The 20,074-nt window shown below is 39.0% G+C and overlaps 1 protein-coding gene across 9 annotated transcripts in view; it reads left to right on the top strand.

The window, feature by feature from the left end:
* HECW2 (HECT, C2 and WW domain containing E3 ubiquitin protein ligase 2) overlaps positions 1-20,074 on the top strand; it is a 353,828-nt gene that overhangs the window by 181,203 nt on the left and 152,551 nt on the right. For 2 of the 9 annotated variants that reach the window (XM_027591374.2, XM_027591372.2), the window contains exon 1: positions 8,887-9,223. The exons of 6 other annotated variants lie outside the window; for them this stretch is intronic. Coding sequence is in view for 1 of the 3 variants with exons in the window: in XM_027591371.2 (XP_027447172.2) it covers positions 670-697 (28 nt within the window). In the remaining 2 variants the exon portion in view is untranslated. Of the gene's footprint in view, positions 1-657; positions 698-8,886; positions 9,224-20,074 lie in introns of those variants that run through there. One more of the 9 variants, XM_027591371.2, reaches the window with a different exon arrangement.

Raw genomic sequence — 20,074 nt, 5'->3', positions numbered from 1 at the left:
CATCCTCCCACCCCCCCTCCCCTCTAGAACCCTCAGTATGTTTTTCAGAGTCCATCGTCTCTCATGGTTCATCTCCCCCTCCGATTTCCCCCCCTTCATTCTTCCCCTCCTGCTATCTTCTTCTTATTCTTAATCTTTTTTTTTTTTTAACATATAATGTATTATTTGTTTCAGCGGTACAGATCTGTGATTCAATAGTCTTGCACAATTCACAGCACTCACCATAGCACATCCCTTCCCCAATGTCTATCACCCAGCCACCCCATCCTTCCCACCCCCCATCACTCCAGCAATCTAGATATGTCTCTTAAGGCAAGGAAAACAAAAGCAAAAATAAACTGTTGGGACTTCATCAAATTAAAAGGTTTTGCACAGTGAGGGAAACCATCAACAAAACAAAAAGGCAACCGACTGAATGGGAAAAGATGTTTGCAGATGATATATCCATTAAGGAGCTAATATCCAAAATATATGAAGAACTTCATATAACTCACCACCATAAAACCAAACAATTTGATTAAAAAATGGGCAGAAGATCTGAATAGCCTTTTTTTTTCCAAAGAAGACATACAGATGGCCACCAAATACATGAAAAGATGCTCAACATCACTCATCATCAGGGAAATACAAATTAAAACCACAATGAGAGATCACCATACAGCTGTCAGAATGGCAAAAATCAAAAAGACAAGAAACAGTAAGTGTTGATGAAGACATGGAGAAAAAGGAAGCTTTGTGTTGGTGGAAATATTATATGTATTTTTAAGCCCCACTAAGCTCATATTGTGCATATGCTCTGCAGTATGCCTTTTCACTTATTATATCATGAACATTGTCCATGTCATTAAAAATTATTTGGGGACATTGTGTGATGGCAACATAATATTCTTTAACATGGCTGGCTAGTGCCATAATGTACCTATAAATTTATTTTTGGATACTTACCTAGTTTCTGATTTTTATAGATCATGACACAATGATCACTGAATTTATGTAATCTTAGGTGGCACATATTTCTAGAACAGGTGTCTTATTTTGCTTATTAAGCCGTGGCAGACAATTTTTTTTTTCATGTGTAAAATAATCCTTACTTTTCTGGTGTTTCTTTTTTTTTTCCCCCTTGTACTATTATCCTTTACTGAAGAGAGTTTTTAAATATAAAAAACAATAGCTTTTTAAAAATTCAATTGAGTGCTTATTTATAAACTCTAAAACAGATTAGAAGGTAAAATTATAATTCCTGATGACAGCAATTTGTGATGGAAATGCTTACAGACCCTTAAATATAGCTTGGTAGGAAAGGGCGGGAGTGAAACGAGTTGTTACAGTTTGTTCCAGGAAAGGCATTTTGGATGAATGCCACCTACTTTTACAAAGATGTCTTGTGATTTTAGTTTTATCTGCTTTCACTTAACCTTTCCCAAAGTGATAGCTGAAACAAATGTATGTAGTACAATAAAAGGCTAATATTAACATAACTCTTTTTCTCTGAAGATGTTATTTGAATTTTAGTGAAAGTATTGAATCTGTGCCCAGTTTAATCATGCCAAATACCCTAGATCAGGGAGACGCCGGGGGTCAGTTCATCTAGCCAGCTGCCTTCCTGGTGGCAATATCTACTTAGTGTCAATATTTGTTGCAAAAATAAAATTCCACAAACTTCTCCAGGTATTTCAATGATTTAGAGTCTTCTCTGTTGAGAATAACAGCACTAATATCTGAGAATTTATTGACTATGAGTAAATACTTTTTACCAGGCACTGTCCACTTACTATACGTAGCTTTCCAGTCCTCTCAAAATTGTGCTGGTCATGCATTGGTATTGTCCCCATTTTATAGATGGACTAAAGTTTAGGAAGGTTGATCATTTGGCAAGGTCACACAGCTAATAGCTGTCCATTTGGGCTGCAGAACCAGTGCTATTCTGTACTTACAAGCTGTTGGAGAGTTCATAGTCATATAAGTGACTGACTAAATGTCCTAAATTCTATTAAAACATGTTAAGAAAACATAATGAATAAATTTAGTGTATGACAACTTATGCCTTTTAAACATTACAGAACAAACTTACATATTTAAAGGTTGGCTTTATTCTCTTTAAAAAGGGGACACAATTATTTAGGGGAAAAAATCCTCCTTGTTCATTCTTCCTGACTAGAGATCTTGGCAAGTAGGAGCACAGTTGCTATTATTGTGACTTTGTCTGTTGTGTGTACAGATACATGCTGCCAGAGTCTCTGCCCCACACCTTTTATAAACACCATATTTAACTTGGAGGAGAAAAAGTTATTCTTGGCAACACTCACATGGCAAAAGTAGCAACTGCAGGGGCCACCAAGGAGTATACTGACTTGAGCTGGAATTGTGAGAATATGTCTAGAATTGAACTTTATTGCTGTCTCTAATGCAAGTCTCAGTAAAGGAGAGAATTACTATTCAGTTTACCAGGAAGCAGGAAAACTGCAAAATGAGATCTGTATCCCATGTACTTAAAATATAATGTATTGAGACTTTGTGCTTATTATTACTGGTGTCATTGCCAAATATGAAAATCATTAGATAGCTAATAAGGACCTAATACTAAGATGACCAAAGCAGTTTAAAGACCTACTTACTGAGAACAGCCTGCAACAATGGATTCATGTGAGCAAAGACTCACGGATGGGGTATCAATATGATGATGTTCTTCACAGAGTCCTCAAATGTTAAAATCCAAGGGTCTGTTTGAAATTTGAGAGACATACATTTATAAGTGCAATGTTCTATGCATTGAAAGTAGTTTTTTTAGGAAATTTTACTAAAGTGTTATTCTAAGAGGCGGTACAAGCTAAAAAGAAAAATTGATAGATTCACAAACACGTGTAGATTCATATATTGCTGACAGATTCAGAGTGAGCTAGTATGAGAAGTTAAGGATGTTCTTGCAGACATTCATTCAATAAATTCTTTCTGGCTGCTAGCCTTTGAGATAGTATCACAGAAAGCCATATGTATCCAATCCTGAGCTCCCTGGATGGAGCAAGACCCTCTAGAGCCCTTAATTCTTCTCAAATTCCCTCTAGTCATTCAGTTCCATCATAGACACCGATCTTTTGTGAAATAGAATAAAAATAAGCTTAGAAAAATGAAATAAAAAGAGAAAAATGAAATGAAATAAAAACAAGATCTATAAAATATAAGTCCACATTTTCATATTATTATTATTGAACAGATTCAAAATTACTCTGGCAAATTTCTGTAAAAGTTTCTAAAGGCTCATGTTCAATTTCTGTCTTTATCTCAGATCATTAACAGTAAGTTCATGGGCCAGTGCTTATCCATGCCCTATATTTTGAGGAGTAGTGTTCTAGATTTATGTACAAACAAAAACTTTTTTTCTCATGTTAGCATCCCTTTCTGTCTTTGTTTTTTTCTGCACTTGCTTGTCTTCCTATTATACTCACTTTTTTCTTCTTTTAAAATGGATTGATCATAATCATCATGAGACCTGTTAGGGTAGGGTACAAAGATGCATGTCTGTTTTTTATCGTCTAATAAAACACATTTGCAAAATCAAATGTGACATTCACATATACACGTATGTTAATGTACGGTCTAATTAGATTTTGAGACTGTAGACAAGTTTCTTAATGTGGAGTTCTAGTACCAGCTATATCAGAATTCTTTCAGGGTTTGGGAATCTATGTGATTATTTGATTCTACATCATGCACTATGGTGGTAAATGATAAATCCTGAAAATGTTCCTTGTGTGGCTATAGTAGAGTCTCTACATATGTGCTTTTAGCGGAGAATCTTCAGGATATATTATTGAGTTCATTGCTTTCTTAGTCATATGCATAGCATAACTGGAAAAAGGTAGTGTTCTCATTTTACAGACAGAAACAACATACGAATACAAATAAAATAATTTTATATCCTTCCTTATTGGATTCATTTTATTTTCAGAGTGTTACATGCCTAAAATCTATTCTTATATTCACCCTGCTTTACAATATAATTTTATTTGGAATGATAAATAGCATAGCTGCAGAACCCATTAGCCATGTAATTAAACAGTTGTTATGAATTCAGTGAGTGAGGTGGGATTATACATAAACCACCTAATATTTTGTTAACAGTACATTAACATAGGGTTAATACAAAATTCATCAGTAAGTAAAAATATAATATTCTTAGATATTTATACAAAATTCACCCATAAGGAGAAATACATCCTTCAAGCTTCCAGGTACAGGTCAGTCAAATAAAGGAGACACTATTATAGCTGGTTCTTTAATCCTGTTGTGGAAATTACTGAAAGGAATAAAACCACATTTATTCTTATTTGTGTATACCTTTCATGTGTTTGGCACATTACGTCTGCTTGTGTGTATCGGTCTGTTAGAAAAATGAGGGTCATTTATTCTTGTTTATGAAAGCAGTGGATCACAGTTCTGATATTTTGCTTGAGTGGACATCGATAAAGGGATTTTTCTTATCTACTTAAGATGAGAAAATCAGTCTTTTGGGGACATTACTATCTTCCAAAGCATAATGATAATTTCCTAGATGAAACTACAAGACCCTAAGAAAATATGCCCATACTTACTCTTATTGAACTCAGAATTCTTCAGAAATGTGCCTGTTGTGAAACTGAGGAGGCTTCTGGAAAATCTTGCTCTGCACCTTTGAGCCTTGTGATTATGTGCCCTGGATCAAGTCACCAGACCTCCCCGAGCTCACTTCCCTTGTCTTAGGGATAATACTTATTATCTCAGAATTGCTGGGAGAATTCTATCAGTGAATGATTCTAAAATGTCAAGTATAGTTCTTGTCACTTGATAAATGGTAGTTATTTTGGGGGGAAGTTGTATAATAATGGGCAATGTGTGGATAAGCTTTGATGTCATGCAGACCCTCGATTTGAAATTCAGATAGCTTTTTGCCCTGGGTTTTAGCTATGTGTGAGCAAGTTATTCAGCCTCTCTGTCCCTCAGTTTTCTTAGGGATTGTCATGATTAGCCCAGAAGGTTACTCTGAGGATTGAATGAGGGAGTGTGTATACACACTCATAGTGCCTGGCATGTGGTAAGTGCATAATAGGTAACAGATAATAGCCTTTATTATTTGTGTTTAATTTGATTACCTACCAGTTTCTAAGCTAAACTTTAAAAACCGTGTATTTCATGTGCATGTGTCAACTGATTTTTATTTGAGGTTCAAGGGATCTTTTAGCAGCTGTCTCATTTCTGAATGGAGTTTCAAACGTTTTCTGATTTATACACAGAATGATGTGTATTTCCATTGGAAGATTTGGGGCATCTGAAAACAAAGCCATGAGGAGGCAAGCATTCATCTGGCTGTTGAATGAACACAATGTCGGAAGAAAAAGCCTCCAGTAAAAGTTGCAGCAGACAGGCAGACACTTGCTATGGGACCTAAATAATGCATATGAGTGATGTCAGACTTGGAGACATGCAAAATGCATAAACACAGAGGAAGTTCATAATGGGCTTTTCAGGAAAAAGGTCATGCCTTCCTGATGTGCTTACCTTGATTCTGTTTTGTGTTTTTCATGCCCACGTAAAGATAGATGGAAGAGACGCTGCTGAATTTTTCCTTTGCCAATTTGTATCGTCATCCAAGAATTGTCTTTGCTCTTCTTTGCTTTACTCTTTTTTTTTTTTTTTTTGGAGGGGGGAGCTTATTCGTTCTTTTTTTTAATTTTATTTTTTTAATTTAAATACAGTTGGTACACAATGTTATATTAGTTTTAGGTGTATACCATAGTGGTTCAACTTCTCTATACATTATGCTGTGCTCCCAAGTGTAGCTGCCATCTGTCACCATACGGTCCTATTCCAGTATCACCGACTATATTCCCGATGCTCTGCCTTTTATTCCCATGATGTACTCATTCTGTGAGCTTTTGGGAATAAGCTACTTTAGTTAAGTGATGTCTTTAATGTTCTGTGATTAATCCATTCAGCATCTACAAAGCAGAGTTTCACCCACGAGCATCCTTGTTAGATTAATAACTTTGAATGTTGACAGTTGTGATACCAGTTGGCTTTCGGAAGATCTTATGGAGAAGAGATAAAGGGACAATTTCCATTCCCTTAATTCTTAAGTTTCCCTTTCTCTCCCTCTGCACTGATGCTTAAAATTTCTAGTCTTCCCTCCTTCACTGGCCTCGTCTCTCCCTTAACCCTCTGTGCTCTAGTCACACTGGTCTTCCTTTAGTCCTTGAAAGTACCACGCTCCTTCCCACCCTAGGGCCTCTGTACAGCTCTTCCATCTGGAATGTTCTCTCTTTTGTCTTCCCTCCCCTCCTTCCCCATCCTTCAGAGCTTAGTTCCCATATTAATTCCTTGCGGGAGGTTTCTCTTACTTCTAGTCTGGGTCATATCAGCAACTCCCCCATTCTCTTAACACCTCTTTTTCCTTTGTAGCGTGTATCATAATAGTAACCAAAGAATTCGTTTTGTATTTGTTATTTAATGTTTCTCCCTCTCTCTAAAATAGAAGCTCTGCAAGAAAAAGCAGGGCTGTGTTTGTCTTATTCAGAACTATCTCCCAATGCCTGGCACCATATGCTATTGTAGCGAGTGAAAATGTTAAGATGTTATATGTATGCAAATTTGGTATTGATGTGCTTCCCATTTTATTTGTTCTTGTTGATTTTTGAGGTCTTTCTCACACAGAGATGTGCTTTGGAGAAAGGAATAGCATATATAAATTTCGAGGTCTGACACTATGCCCTTCTTGCTCTACCTTCTCAATGCAATAGTCTACTGTGATTGAAGAAGTACTGGCTGAACTTCCTCGTTTAAGAAAGACCATCTCTATGAAAAGGTACACATATGTGATGGCCTTAAGTCTAAGCTCCAACATCATCTAACCTCGCTTGATCCACTTGTAAGTGTCTTGATCAACTTGGTAATCTAGGTCTCTTATGACAATGGTGTGTGCTGTGGGGACATAGGTTTCCTTTACATAGGACAATAGCCTGTTTGACACATGTGAACATCAGTGACACATAGATGGACCAGAACCTAAAGTTCAGTTGAAGTGGCCTATCTGGCAGATGTTACAGATTTGGAAGGTAAAGAATCATGGTGTGGGAATCCAGAGTGGTGGGAGCATCAGGTGAGCTTCTCTTCAGCCCCATGGAGAATTTTTGTTCCATAACTAGGAAGTAAGCAAGCATTCAAGATTATACACTTTTGACTGGAGATGAAAACAGAGATGCTGACATTGTTGGGAAATCTGTCGTTCATAAGCTATAGCCACCTTTGATGCCAATAAAAGGGATTGAATTCATCCTTTCTAGACTTCTTTTTCCTAACCTCCTTTTGGTGACTGAGTCGAATTTGTGAGGTGACTGCCATATTCCAGAGTGTTATCTGAGAAGGGCAGCATATTGTAAAAGAGCTCGGGCTTGGGTGCCATTCAGATCCAACCCTGAAATCCTGGCTGTTTGTTATCACTTCCTTTCTGTGAGCCTTGGCTTCCTCATCTGTAACATAGGCCTAATAACATTATTGACCTCAGCCTTATAGCACAGTGCTGTTCATTAGACTATTTCAAAAGCATCTGTGATGTGTCCCTGGTACATTGTGGGCATTTTGTCCATGCTTGTTCTTATTGTTGTTTGCTAGCACACACCCAAGAATCCACCCAATGTCAGCAACTCGGTTTGTTCTAAGCTAGGGCAGAGTTTACACGTCAGAAGAGGCCTGGTGGTGATTCTGGAGTGTCAGGCTTGCCGTGTCCACAAAGTCTATTATAGAACCAGCCTCAAGCTCCGCGGCCCCTGGAAGCTTTATGACAAACTATGTTGGGATTAAGGAAATGGTAGAGAGAAAATTGCATCCACTAAATGTGGCACAGAATTTAAATCTGGTCTGTCTCACTTCACAACAAAATAGTGACTGATGAGGATATTTTATCTTGCTTTCCTGGAAGTTTGCTGGAAAGATATCGTCTTGCAGCCTTTGATTGCATTCACCCATTCAACCAACACTTAATAATTGTGTCAGCCGCCCTGGATGGGCCAGCTTCAGGAGGCCCCTTTTCCATTAAATAACAATGCATCTCATCTGGAAATTCTTCCACTACAACCTCTTCCTTGGATAAGACAAGAGCACAGCTAGATTGAGGTTTTGCATCCATTTTTGCATTAAAAATGATATCTGAGGGACGCCTGGGTGGCTCAGTAGGTTGGGCGTCTGCCTTTGGCTCAGGTCATGATCTCAGGGTCCTGGGATCAAGTCCTGTACCAGGCTCCCTGCTCAGTGGGGAGTCTGCCTCTCCCTCTGCCTGCTGCTCCCCCTGCTTGTGCTCTCTCTCTCTCAAATAAATAAAATGTTAAAAAAAATGACATCTGAGGATAACTTAAGGGTTGCTAACCACAGTTTTGGATTTTCATTAAAGCTAGATAATGTTTCAAAAAGTTTTAGTTGACTTTTACAGTTTGAATTTACAAGTCCACAAATTTCATTCTGGATTAGTTAGAATGCTGTAAGCCTCTTTCAATACCCTAAATGAATGCTATATCTGATTAATCATAGTAGTAAATTAAAGTTTCCTGATAATGACCACTCTATTCTTAGTAAATCAGACAGAAAACTCCCTTCTCTGTGATAACAGTCAGTTTGTTGACACTCACTCTGTATGAGTGTGTGTGTGTGTGTGTGTGTGTGTGTGTGCGTGTGTACACATAGCTCATTCTTTGGAATTTTCCCAATGGAAAAAAGCAAAGGAAGGAAGGCGAGGGGAGGATGGGGCAATTGCATCCTGTACCCTTTACAGGGTGTGGCCACGACTGCCTCAGCCTAAGGGACACTAATAGGCTGTGTTTTTTCATTTAGGATGCCTGACAGTCTTGAGGAAAAGTGGGAGTGGCTCTCAGTGTTTTCTTAGCTGGACAGGAGTCTCCTGGTAGAGGTCTGCTCAAATCCCACTTAGGATTTCATGTCTAGAACTTTGGGAAAGAAGAAGAGAAGCAGGAGCATCAGTGAGGTGGACCCGCAGAGCTCTCAAAGCCACGTTAGGACTCCAGACCCGCCCGACTGCAGTTCTGGACTCTTCTATGAATGAAATTGCCAAGTGGGTAGGCCAGGTATATGATTTTAAGGAGAATGGAACGTGTTTCTTCTTGCTGCTTCCTAAATCTGGTTTGAAATGATGATGAATTCAACCCTGACAAAGGCAGAAAGAAACTCTTTGGGATTATATGAGGTAAGAAATTAGAAAGTTCTGTGAAATGAGTTCTACCCTCACCCGATTTCTGAGTTCAACTATTTGGGATTTACAGTTCTCTCTGCCCTTCTCTTTGAAACATTCTTAAACGTGGTCCCCTTCCAGCTTAATTAGGACAGTCATTAACAAACTATGTGGTGTGCTTATCATATTTAATCATTTGACAACTCAACATCCATCAGTGCTGGGATTAAAACATTTAAAACTTTTACAAAAAGGGGCGCCTGGGTGGCTCAGTTGGTTAAGTGTCTGCCTTTGGCTCAGATCAAGATCCCAGGGTCCTGGGATGGAGCCCACCAGTAGTGGGGAGTCTGCTTCTCCCTCTCCCTCTGCCCCTCCCCCCACTCATGTTCTCTCTCATTTGTTCTGCTCTCTCTCTCTGTCAAATAAATAAATAAAAAAGTAAAAATATTTTTAAAAATTTAAAACTTTTACAAATAAATATGTAGTACCTTTGCTGAATTTCTAGAGCCCCCTGGTTTCAAAGGAAGTACTTTACTGTGATGTTAAGTACAGGTCCTACCTACAATAATGTTTCTTAAAATGTCATTTGATTGAGTCTAAATAGATTTTATGACAGGTTATCTGCCTCTGGATAATAATGTTTTCTGTCAGATTTTAAAGCTCTTCTCTCATGAATGAGATGTTAAGGCCGATTTATTTGTAATGTAATGTTTATATGGACAAGTATTCACAGACATTCACATTTTAGAAACTTGATTTAACAGCAATCTTACAACAAAACTTTAATTTGAGAATAAAATAAAGTTTTTATTAAGATTTTCTTGTGGCAGTTGTAAACTGACCCAGCTTTCTATAAAGCTTTGAAATCTGTTCTAATTGTTTAAAAGATAGGATGAATCCAGGGCAAAATTTCAGTTCTATCCTAATCCTTTTTCAATGAAAAGATTTACTTTTTGGCTACAAAATGCCAATCAGTGGTCCTCAAGGTGGGTGAGGATGTTATTTATTTATTTTTTGTCATATAGCACGCCACTGGCATTTGGTGCTCGAGAGCCAAGGATGCTACCATTGCTACGGTGTATTGGACCCAGCATTTGGAAACATAGATAAATACCTAGTTTAATGAAAAGTAAGTTGATGGTTTAGTAAGGATTCAGGTGAGCAGTCTAATCTCTGGGAAAGTGGTTCATCTTCTGATCAAGCATTATGGGGAGGGGACCCATGGAGAATAGGCACATTTGCAACATTTTTCTTTAGGATTAGTAGCAATGAATGTTCCAGAAAGATCGCTCTCACATACTTCCAACTAATATTTTCAGACTGAGTTTGGATTAGCTCCAATAAGTATTTGGTTACTTCAGTAAGGGTAACCTCCTTCTTTAAATCAAGTTAGCTATTATTGTTCCTGATCCTTATTGTATGAGCTCACTAAGATCAAAGATGTGATTTACCCCTAACTGAAGGGTGCTTTTGTGATGAACTTTATATTTTATAATGGTTGTACATTTCTCAGAATCTGCAGCTATTAGGTTCATGTAAAAGTAACATCCTTGAAAGATCTGGAGGTTGCTTTTAAACTTCACTTAGTATTAAAAGGATTATCTTTGAGTGAGCGCTTAGTATTTGTATGGTATTAAAAAAATCATTAGAAGAAAGAAAGAGGGATAGATATATAATCAAAACCTCATTGTCATTCCTGGCAACTTTTTAACACACATAGTGCCACAAGAGAGATTTCCCAGTTAAACACGGTATTCACAATCCAAGTTTCATTATGTAGGGAGATGAAGATATCTCTGCTCGTTCTTTGTTAAGCTGAGCTTAAAGGTCATTGACAGAATTTTATGCTTTGAGTGACCTTCCACTCAAGAACTGTGCAGATTGATCTACTCTGTGTGAGAGACTGTGTTCTGTGTGTAATAGCATAATGTGCTATCATAGTATGTATGGACTGCACTTCTGTCTGCTCATTTGGCATCCAGATTAAGAAAGAAAGCAGTCTCTAAAAACATAAATTAGCATGCTTTTGTTTTAATTTATATATATTTATGAGAAATTAGAATAAAATGAATTTAAAAGAAATTTAAAAAGTAAAAGCTAAGGAAATGAGATTGAGGAACTGTGCTTTTGGGTATTAAAAGAAAAACATAATTAGAAAGAAGGAGGAAATGGATTAAAAATTTTTTAACCCCCACGCACGTAGCCTCCTAATATGTGCCGGGTTCAAGTACTGTACCCAGTACTCCTCACAGCTTTCTGAGCTAGGTGCTGTTATCATTTTGTAGATTAGAGAAATGGAGTCTATGCAGTTTTAAGACTTGCACAAGGTTATGGATCCAGTAAATGAGAGAGATGGAATTTAAACTCAGGTCTGCTCTTTCTCAAAGTTCCGAGATCTTACCATCACCTAATAGCTGCTGCCTGGCAACATCATTATCCAGCGGTGTATTACTCTCTTGGTACCTGTAATAAATGATTTGTACCTAAAAACATAAAGCATACTTCTGTTGGTGAATAGAAGGCCCATGTGGATTAAAGGCAGTGATATATTAAATATGTTGCATTAAGGGTTTTACTGAGTTACTAAGTGACGGAGAATCTGAGCTTTTCTGTTTTGACTGATTAAGGTTGGGTGTGGGAAAGTTGGACTTTCGGGAGTTGTTTGAATAAAGAGAGGGACAGGAAGAGCATGGTGGGCTTAGAGAGTGAAATTCAGGCTGGTGGTTGGACTTGGAGAGAGCTTAGAGGTGGATGAGTCACCTCGCAGGGTCGTTGGACGGGAGAGTCTAGAATTGATTCACAGCCTTTTGCACTAAGGCTGGCTATTTATAGCTGCCACAGCTCTGTCTCCACAGGAAAGTTGGAGACAGAGGGAGAGGGTCATGTTTAGGTTATGGCTCCAGCACGTGGTGCTGGGCCTGGGCATGAAGCATCATGGACCATCCTCTTGTCTTTTGACAGTCCACTCTGCACAAGGCAGCTAGAGGATTTTTTTAGAAATGTGGATCATGTTACTTCCCTGCTTTAAGTCTTCCAGTGATCTTCTGTCATCCTCAGCATGGAATCCAAACTTCACAGTGGTCTAGGTAGAAGGTGTGGTACAGCATCAAGGAGCATGGTCTCTGGGCTCCCTTTGCACACACTAGTTTTGGGATCTTGGACAGATTTTCTAACTTCCCTATGCCTTAGTTCCCATCACTAAGAATCCGATAGTGGTGCCTACCTCAAAGGATTGTTAGAGGTGTCAATGAAGTGATAAAGACAGAGCAATAGAACAGTGCCTGGCATATAAGCCATCTCTGAACTGCTTTTTACTATCTGGTATTCTGGGCCATGACTGAAACTCTTAGGAGGTATTTGCCAAAATGAGTTCAAGTGTTGCTTCTCACCGATCTATTGGTGGTTAATTGAGTAGCTTGGGATCAAGTATTTTACATAGGAACTTGCTTAGCAGCGCATCCTGCCTTTGCTGGATGTATGGCAGGAGGTGTAAATGTTCAGGAGGCACCCTCAGGGGGGGTGCTTAGGACATGGCCATAAGTCACCCAGTGTGGATCTAGTGAAAGATTGCCCATCCTCCAGGTTGGTCGATGGCCTGCCACCGAGGAGATAACCATAAGACATCTCTCTCATACTGGGGGGTGCATGGCCTTGGATCAGCACGTGTGCGCCCACTCCACCCTGCAGGTGCTGCGATGCACATGCCTTCCCAGGCACACATTTCCCAGGGCCAGACCCTGCCGACTGGCCATCAGCTCTTGCTTTTGCTGTTGTTGCTGTTGCTTTTTTTTGTCCTGTGATGTGCTGTGCCTTCTTCTCCCATCTCTGGCACATTACAATCAGCAGTTCTTTCCAGTATCTACAGGAAAATAGCTATTCAAGTGAGAACCAAACCACAGTCGTTAGTGGGTACATCTCAGCTGGTGTTGTGGTATCAAGATTGTAATCTCTAGGAACGTCTTGCACTCAGTCTATAACCAACCAGAGGGAGCGTCGGTGTCAGGAATTGGGCATCTAGGGAGACTAGGTTAAAACTAATGTCATGTTTGCAAACTCATGAGGAAGGTCGTTAATGAATTCTCATAGCACCTCATAAGATTGGTATTCTCTGTGGTGCAGTCTGTGGTAAAGACACACTCTTCCCTTGCAATGTAGTTCAGATCCCAAAGTCATTGAGTTTCCCTGTCCCGTTGTAGAAAGATTCCATAACCTGCCTGACACATACTTGTAGAAAATTTGCAAAAATTTTTAGAAAACTGTTAAAAACAGTCGTCACACAGTCCCTGTGAAGTTGTGCTCTTTGCCCAGGTCTACAATGATACTTTTGATTCAAATTGTAGTTTAGCATATTGTTCTCCAAATCCCAAATGCCAGGGCGTCTAATTTTCCAATACAGCCAGAATAAACCAGGACCCTGTATGACCCAATCTCAGGACATAGTTATATTCAGTTAGTATCCAGAGAGTAATTTAAAACAACTTAGATGTTTATGCCATTTGTGAGAAAATGTGGGGAGGGATTACTTTAAAGCAAAAGAAAATTTGCAAGCATCATTTTTCATCTCTCTGGTACAATCTATCACATGGCATCTTTCTCAAAAAATTCCTCATCTTTTCTTAACTCCCCTGGGTTGATTGATAGAAGAGTGAAGGCTTTGAATGTATATATATTTGTTCCTATTTTATCTCCAGCACTCTATGGAGATTTTGGAAATATTAACAGAGACAAAGAAACATTTGCAAATCCAAATTATGTTTGGATATGTTTGAGATGTCTGGTCATGTATCCTGTATATTCTCTTACTATCTTTTTTTATGTTATATTAATCACCATACATTACATCATTAGTTTTTGATATAGTGTTCCATGATTCATTGTTTACATATAACACCCAGTGCTCCATTCAATACGTGCCCTCTTTAATACCCATCACCAGGCTAACCCATCCCCCCACCCCCTCCCCTCTAGAACCCTCAATTTGTTTCTCAGAGTCCATAGTCTCTCATGGTTTGTCTCCCCCTCCGATTTCCCCCCCTTCATTTTTCCCTTCCTACTATCTTCTTTTTTTTAACATATAATGTATTATTTGTTTCAGAGGTACAGATCTGTGATTCAACAGTCTTACACAATTCACAGCACTCACCATAGCACATACCCTCCCTATTCTCTTATTATCTTAAAAGTCTATTCAGAGGACATTTTCTGGAATCCAAAAATCATGTACAGGAAAAAAAAATCCTTTAAAGGAAATTTTCACAGTGATCTCTGCATATGAAATATTATGGGGAAGGAAGAGTTCTAGAGAATTAAAAGTCTTTCTGCTTACATGATTTTAGCTTTTTGTGGCATTTTAGAAGAGAATTCATTATTTAATTACTCTTTACAATCATGTTGTAGGTTAATATAATTAACTGTACTTTTCCAAAGATGAAAAAGATAACATCCTGGGGCCCAGGCAACAACAGTAACTTTTACCACTGAATTCAGCTCTAAATATGGCCACTTGCTTATTGCTTCTGATGACCATTCGTAGAACTAAAAAATGAGCCCCGGTGGTAAAGCTGTATGTCTACGGAACAGTGAAGCAAAGGAGTGCCTGAGACACCTTAATGACTGGCTTAAATGTGTAGATCTCCCAAAGATCTCCGTGTGTGCCTTGCAAAGATACATCAAACTTGGTAGATCCAGAGCCATATGAGCTATACACAGTCACAGGGAGTGCTGATTAGTCCCCTCTGTTCCTCTTTAACACTGTATAAAGTGTGCATAGCCTGGTCATGGCACTCTTGACTTTGCATTGTACTTTCTGTGCCAGTCTCCCCCACCACACCATGAACTCCCGATGGCAGGAAATGGGTGTTCCTCCTCTTCCGTAGTAGGTGGTCAATAAATGCTTTTCAATGAATGAATGGATGAACAAGCTAACAAATGAGAGGGACAGTTGTCAGCGATGAACAGGGTCCAAAGCATTGCTGTGATTGCTCAGTATCCCTGGAAATAACCACAGAACAGAGTTTTTCCATGTGTGGCCTTTGTAGTAATATCTCTGTTGGAATCAACCCCATGGGGTATTTGCTAAAATTCAGATTCCTGCGTCCTAACTCAAACCTACAGAACCAAAATCTCTGGAAGAGCAGCCCAGGAATCTGCATTTTAAAGAAGCCTTCAGGATATTTAGAGTGAGCAATGGAGTTGGGCAATCATTGCTGTGGAGGATCAATTAGCTAAAGGGAAACGTGGCCAGTGATGATTTGTTTCCTAGTGAGTGTGAAGGACATGTTGGTAAGTTTGCTTATAGAGAGAATTTGTTTAAGTCCCCAACATGTTCCTCCTAAAGATAATGTGGTTTTAATTAAGGAAAGGGGGTCCTGTTTCTGACCTGATTAATTAGATCTGAGAAAATTCTCCGAGCCGCTATGCTCTATAGTTAAGAGAGTTTTGTGTGTGGTGTAATCTTCTATCTCTATGCCTTTGTTTTCTTGGTCCAAACACTTTATTTGTTTCTCCCTTGGAGAAACAGACTTAACAGAATTAATTCCGGGATTAATAACAGAATGAATGGAAATAGTGCTAAAGAGTAATTAAAAAAAATACTAAATGAAATCACTTTGCAAAAGTATCATGGGCTGCTAAAATAGGGAGGAGTGAAGATTTTCAAGTTTTTGTGATCATGTTCCATAATATTATTGAAAGGATTTTTAGGGCTTTTTGTGTGTATGTACTTTGCTTTTCTATTTAGAGAAAATGTACTGCCAACTAGACTTGTAAGAGAACAAAGAAGACATATGAGACGTGAGTGGACAAGCTTTATATAAACCATACCAAACACAATTAGATATAAAAAAGGTATTTAGGTACATGAATTAAACATCTTCCGTGTTTCTTTTTTGTAATTATGTTCCAGCTTGAAAGTTACCAAGGATCTAGAATATGTGCTCCTAGAAAATAAGACTATTTCTTTTTTTTTTAAGATTTTATTTATTTATTTGACACAGAGTGAGAGAATGAGAGAGAGCACGAGCAGGGCAGGGTGGCAGAGGGAGAGGGAGAGAATCAGGCTCCTCACTGAGCAAGGAGCCTGATGTGGGACTCGATCCCAGGACCCTGAGATCATGACCCGAGCTGAAGGCAGATGCTTAACTGACGGAGCCACCCAGGTGCCCCCAAAATAAGACTATTTCAATTGGAAAACAGACACTTTAATCCTAGTAGGAAGAGAAGTAAAAATGAGAATGGAAAAGGGAGGAAGGAAGGTAATGTTCAAAGAGCAAAAGCAAAACCAGGAAGTGTGCCTCATGGAAGCTGACATGTTTTTAGGTTGAAAGGAAGAAACTAAAAATCAAGGTGAGAGAAGGTGATTGGTGGAGGGGATTGGGTCAAAGGCTATGCCATAACGGGGGTAGAACCCTGGGCAAGAAGGCAAGGAGTAGGTATGGATACAGAAAACATGGTATTAGGGAGACGAGGCCTAATGTTCTACATGTTTTGAATGGTACCCTGTTCCAAATCAGAGCGTGAAAATTAGCTATGGGATGTGAGGACAGTGGGACAGATTTGAATAGTTGTTAAGAGAAATGGGGAAAGGAAGTAGCCAAGTATAAATGCAACAGTTGATAATTGGTTTTAAAGGCCAACGTTTTTTTGATCTATCACAACGTTTATTCAGTGGAGGAAGAAATAGATTCATAATTCTGTCTACATTATAGTTGTAGGGGATTTAGGGCCCTTTCTTTGGTATACCATTTCATCCTCAGTTATTTTTCTTCTTTGGATTTAGGGCATTTAAAAAAGACCGAATCATATATATATATATATATATATATATATATATATATAGTATGAGTTGTTTTTCCCATATATGTGGGAAAGAAAAACAACTCGTACAATCTGGGAAAAAATATTCTGTCCTCAGATATCCATGAAAAATAGATCTCAGCGTAGAAATGCTGTCACTGAAAAGGTGTTCTGGGTCTAGACTAGAATTGACTGCAACCTAAACAAAGGTGTTAACCTACTTAAAGAAGAAAGTAGGGACTAATTAAAATTGGTCTTGAACCAAAGGAAAGGAATGAGTTATTCTCATTGTTCTTTATGTGGCATGGCCAAGGCTGGCCAACGTTATGCTAGTTACCTGTAGTCTACTCCTACAGTAGGAGCTGTAGTCTTGGTGGAGGCTGTGATAATCATATCAAAATAATTTGTACTCTGTGCTCCTAAGGTGGCTTATTTATATGGACTTGATATTTTCAGTGAAGTGTAGCTGCCACTTGTTGGCAGAGGTGCTTGTCTCTGTCAGAGATAATAGATTATCAGAAACATCATTTCATCAGAGACAAATTTCTATCTAGAATAACCAGAATATTAATCAGCTTGGGTGTCTGCTATGTGACAGACTCTGTGCTTGGTGGGGAATAAGATCTTCTCCATGGAGATTTACAGGGTGGGTCGCTTGCTGTGGCATTTTTAATCAGAAGAGATCCATCAAACTTCTGCTGTGGGCTTGCTCATCCTAATTCTGACCCATTTCTCATCTTTATGGGACATTTGAATTCCATCGGAGCCTGAATACTTACAGTACATTTTCAACATTTTGCTTCAACTCATCTTTTTTTTCTTTAAGTTTCATAATTTAACCAAATGGAGTTGTCTACATGACCTATGAACAAATGAGGGGAATTAAAGTCAGAGATATATGGCTTATCCCAACCCACAGGAGCTGGATCTGTTTCTTGGTAAAGGCTCTTAGAAACAAGCACCCATCACTGTTCTCCCTTATTTCCTACTTCACATGGGGCAGAATTTCTACCTTGCAGTGGATGTGGCTGACAAAGAAAGAGTTTCTTAGTGACCCTTCTTGGAACAAGAGATGCTGACACTGGTTCTTTGTCAAAGTTCTTTTCTAGGAAGCATGTAAGGGATGTGTGGAGCCTCAGGTTCACTTCTGTCAGAAGCATATCCTTTGTTTGGCTTACGTGATGGCTTTGGGAGAAAGGGTTAGTAACACCAGAAGTGCAAACCTCTTATAGTGAGGTCACATTAACAAGTGCCGTTTTCCTACCGCTGTTCTTTTTCACTGTGATCCTGGTGCTTGGTCCTTAAAACAAGATGTAATGCTGCCTCATCTTTCCTGAAGGCTCAAGAGGAAACGCTCACAATAATATTTTCAGAAAATTTGCTATGTGCATAGCCACATTTAAAAAAAGCATTTTAAATGGCTGGACACCTTCTACTCCCTATGCCTATATTTGTTTCTTGCAGGGTCCAGCTTTTTGTGCCTTCCAAGTGACTAATAGCTTAAAAAAAGTACATTTTTTTTTTTTTTTGCAAAAACATGAGAGTCTCTCTCCACCCAAGCAGGTCTGCCCGCTAAACTCTCTTTTAGACGGGTAGCAAGTATCTTTGTGGCTTAGACTCAAGCAGTGATCCAGTCGTGGGGATTCTAGATCAAGTCAGGCATGATGAGTCTAAATCACTGATTTTTAGGGTGGTATGTATATCTGTTAGGAATTGTGTTAAGGTGCAGGTTAACAGAAACCGAAACCAATTTACTGTTGCCTCGGTAGCAAGAAGCATGAAGGCAGGTGGTTCAGAGCTGAAGGACTTGTCATGGTTACTTCTGGCTTCTTGCTCTGCCGTCCTTAGCATGTGACTCTCATCCAAGAAGAGGGGAGAGGGAAGAGCAAAAAGGATTATTGAGTCTGCCCTTTTTAGCTCAGGAAAATAATAGCTTTCCTGGAAGTCCCACCCAGTAGACTTCCATTTCCATTGCACTGGCCGGGGCTACACCACATGCCACCCCTAGCTGCAAGGCATTCTGGAGAGGTGAGTATTTTTAACAGGGAACATTGTTGCCTTGGATAAAATTGGGGTTCATTTGGCAAGGAGGAAGCTCAGTGGATGGGCAGTGATCAGGATCTGCCCTGGGGAGCCCCATGACATCTATCACAACAGTTTTAGTACTGTCTTTTATTTTATTTATTTTTTTTAGAGAAAGACGTGGTTTATTGTTAGTCACCATACATTACATCATTAGTTTTTGATGTAGTGTTCCATCATTCATTATTTGCATATAACACCCAGTGCTCATTACAACACGTGCCCTCCTTAATACCCATCACCGGGCTACCCCCTCCCCCTCCCTAGAACCCTCAGATTGTTTCCCGGAGTCCATAGTCTCTCATGGTTTGTCTTCCCCTCTGATTCCCCCCTTCAGTTTTCCCTTCCTTCCTCTAATGTCCTCTGTGGTATTGAGAAAGACATGGTTTAAATTCCAGCCGTATCATGTCTGGTTGGTGTGGGTAAGGGTAAGTCACAAAGCTTCTCTAACCATCAACCAGTCATCTGCAAAATGAATCAGTAATGCACATATGAAATTTCTGTGGGGGATTAAGTCAAATAATGTTTGTATTATTTTAACTATTGTGAGTGGTAACAATTATTTTCGTTGAAGAAATATTATTCCATTAATTTTGACCCATCTTGTTCTTTTTTTTTTAACCCATCCCCCCACCCCCCTCCCCTCTAGAACCCTCAGTTTGTTTCTCAGAGTCCATCGTCTCTCATGGTTCATCTCCCCTTCTGATTGCCCCCCCTTCATTTTTCCCTTCCTGCTAGGTATTGCCTTTTAAATATCAGCATTGCTCTTCTGTTTCTGTGATGGAACGGAGTGGTTGGCCTTGGTCATTTGTTTAGGAGAGGAGGTGATGGCATGAGGGGGTTATGCTTTTCCATTCTTCTAAAGAACAGTGACTCCTTCTTGGTCTTTCACAAAAAGAATCTTTGACTTACAAATGTGCTGAATGCAAATGGCAGGGAAGACCATTCCTCCCAGAGTTCTTTGGCTTATCCATATGATGAAAATGAGGG

Source organism: Zalophus californianus, chromosome 3, assembly GCF_009762305.2.
Source record: "Zalophus californianus isolate mZalCal1 chromosome 3, mZalCal1.pri.v2, whole genome shotgun sequence".
Classification (NCBI taxonomy): Eukaryota; Metazoa; Chordata; class Mammalia; order Carnivora; family Otariidae; genus Zalophus; species Zalophus californianus.
This window is presented reverse-complemented; position numbering and strand designations above follow the sequence as displayed.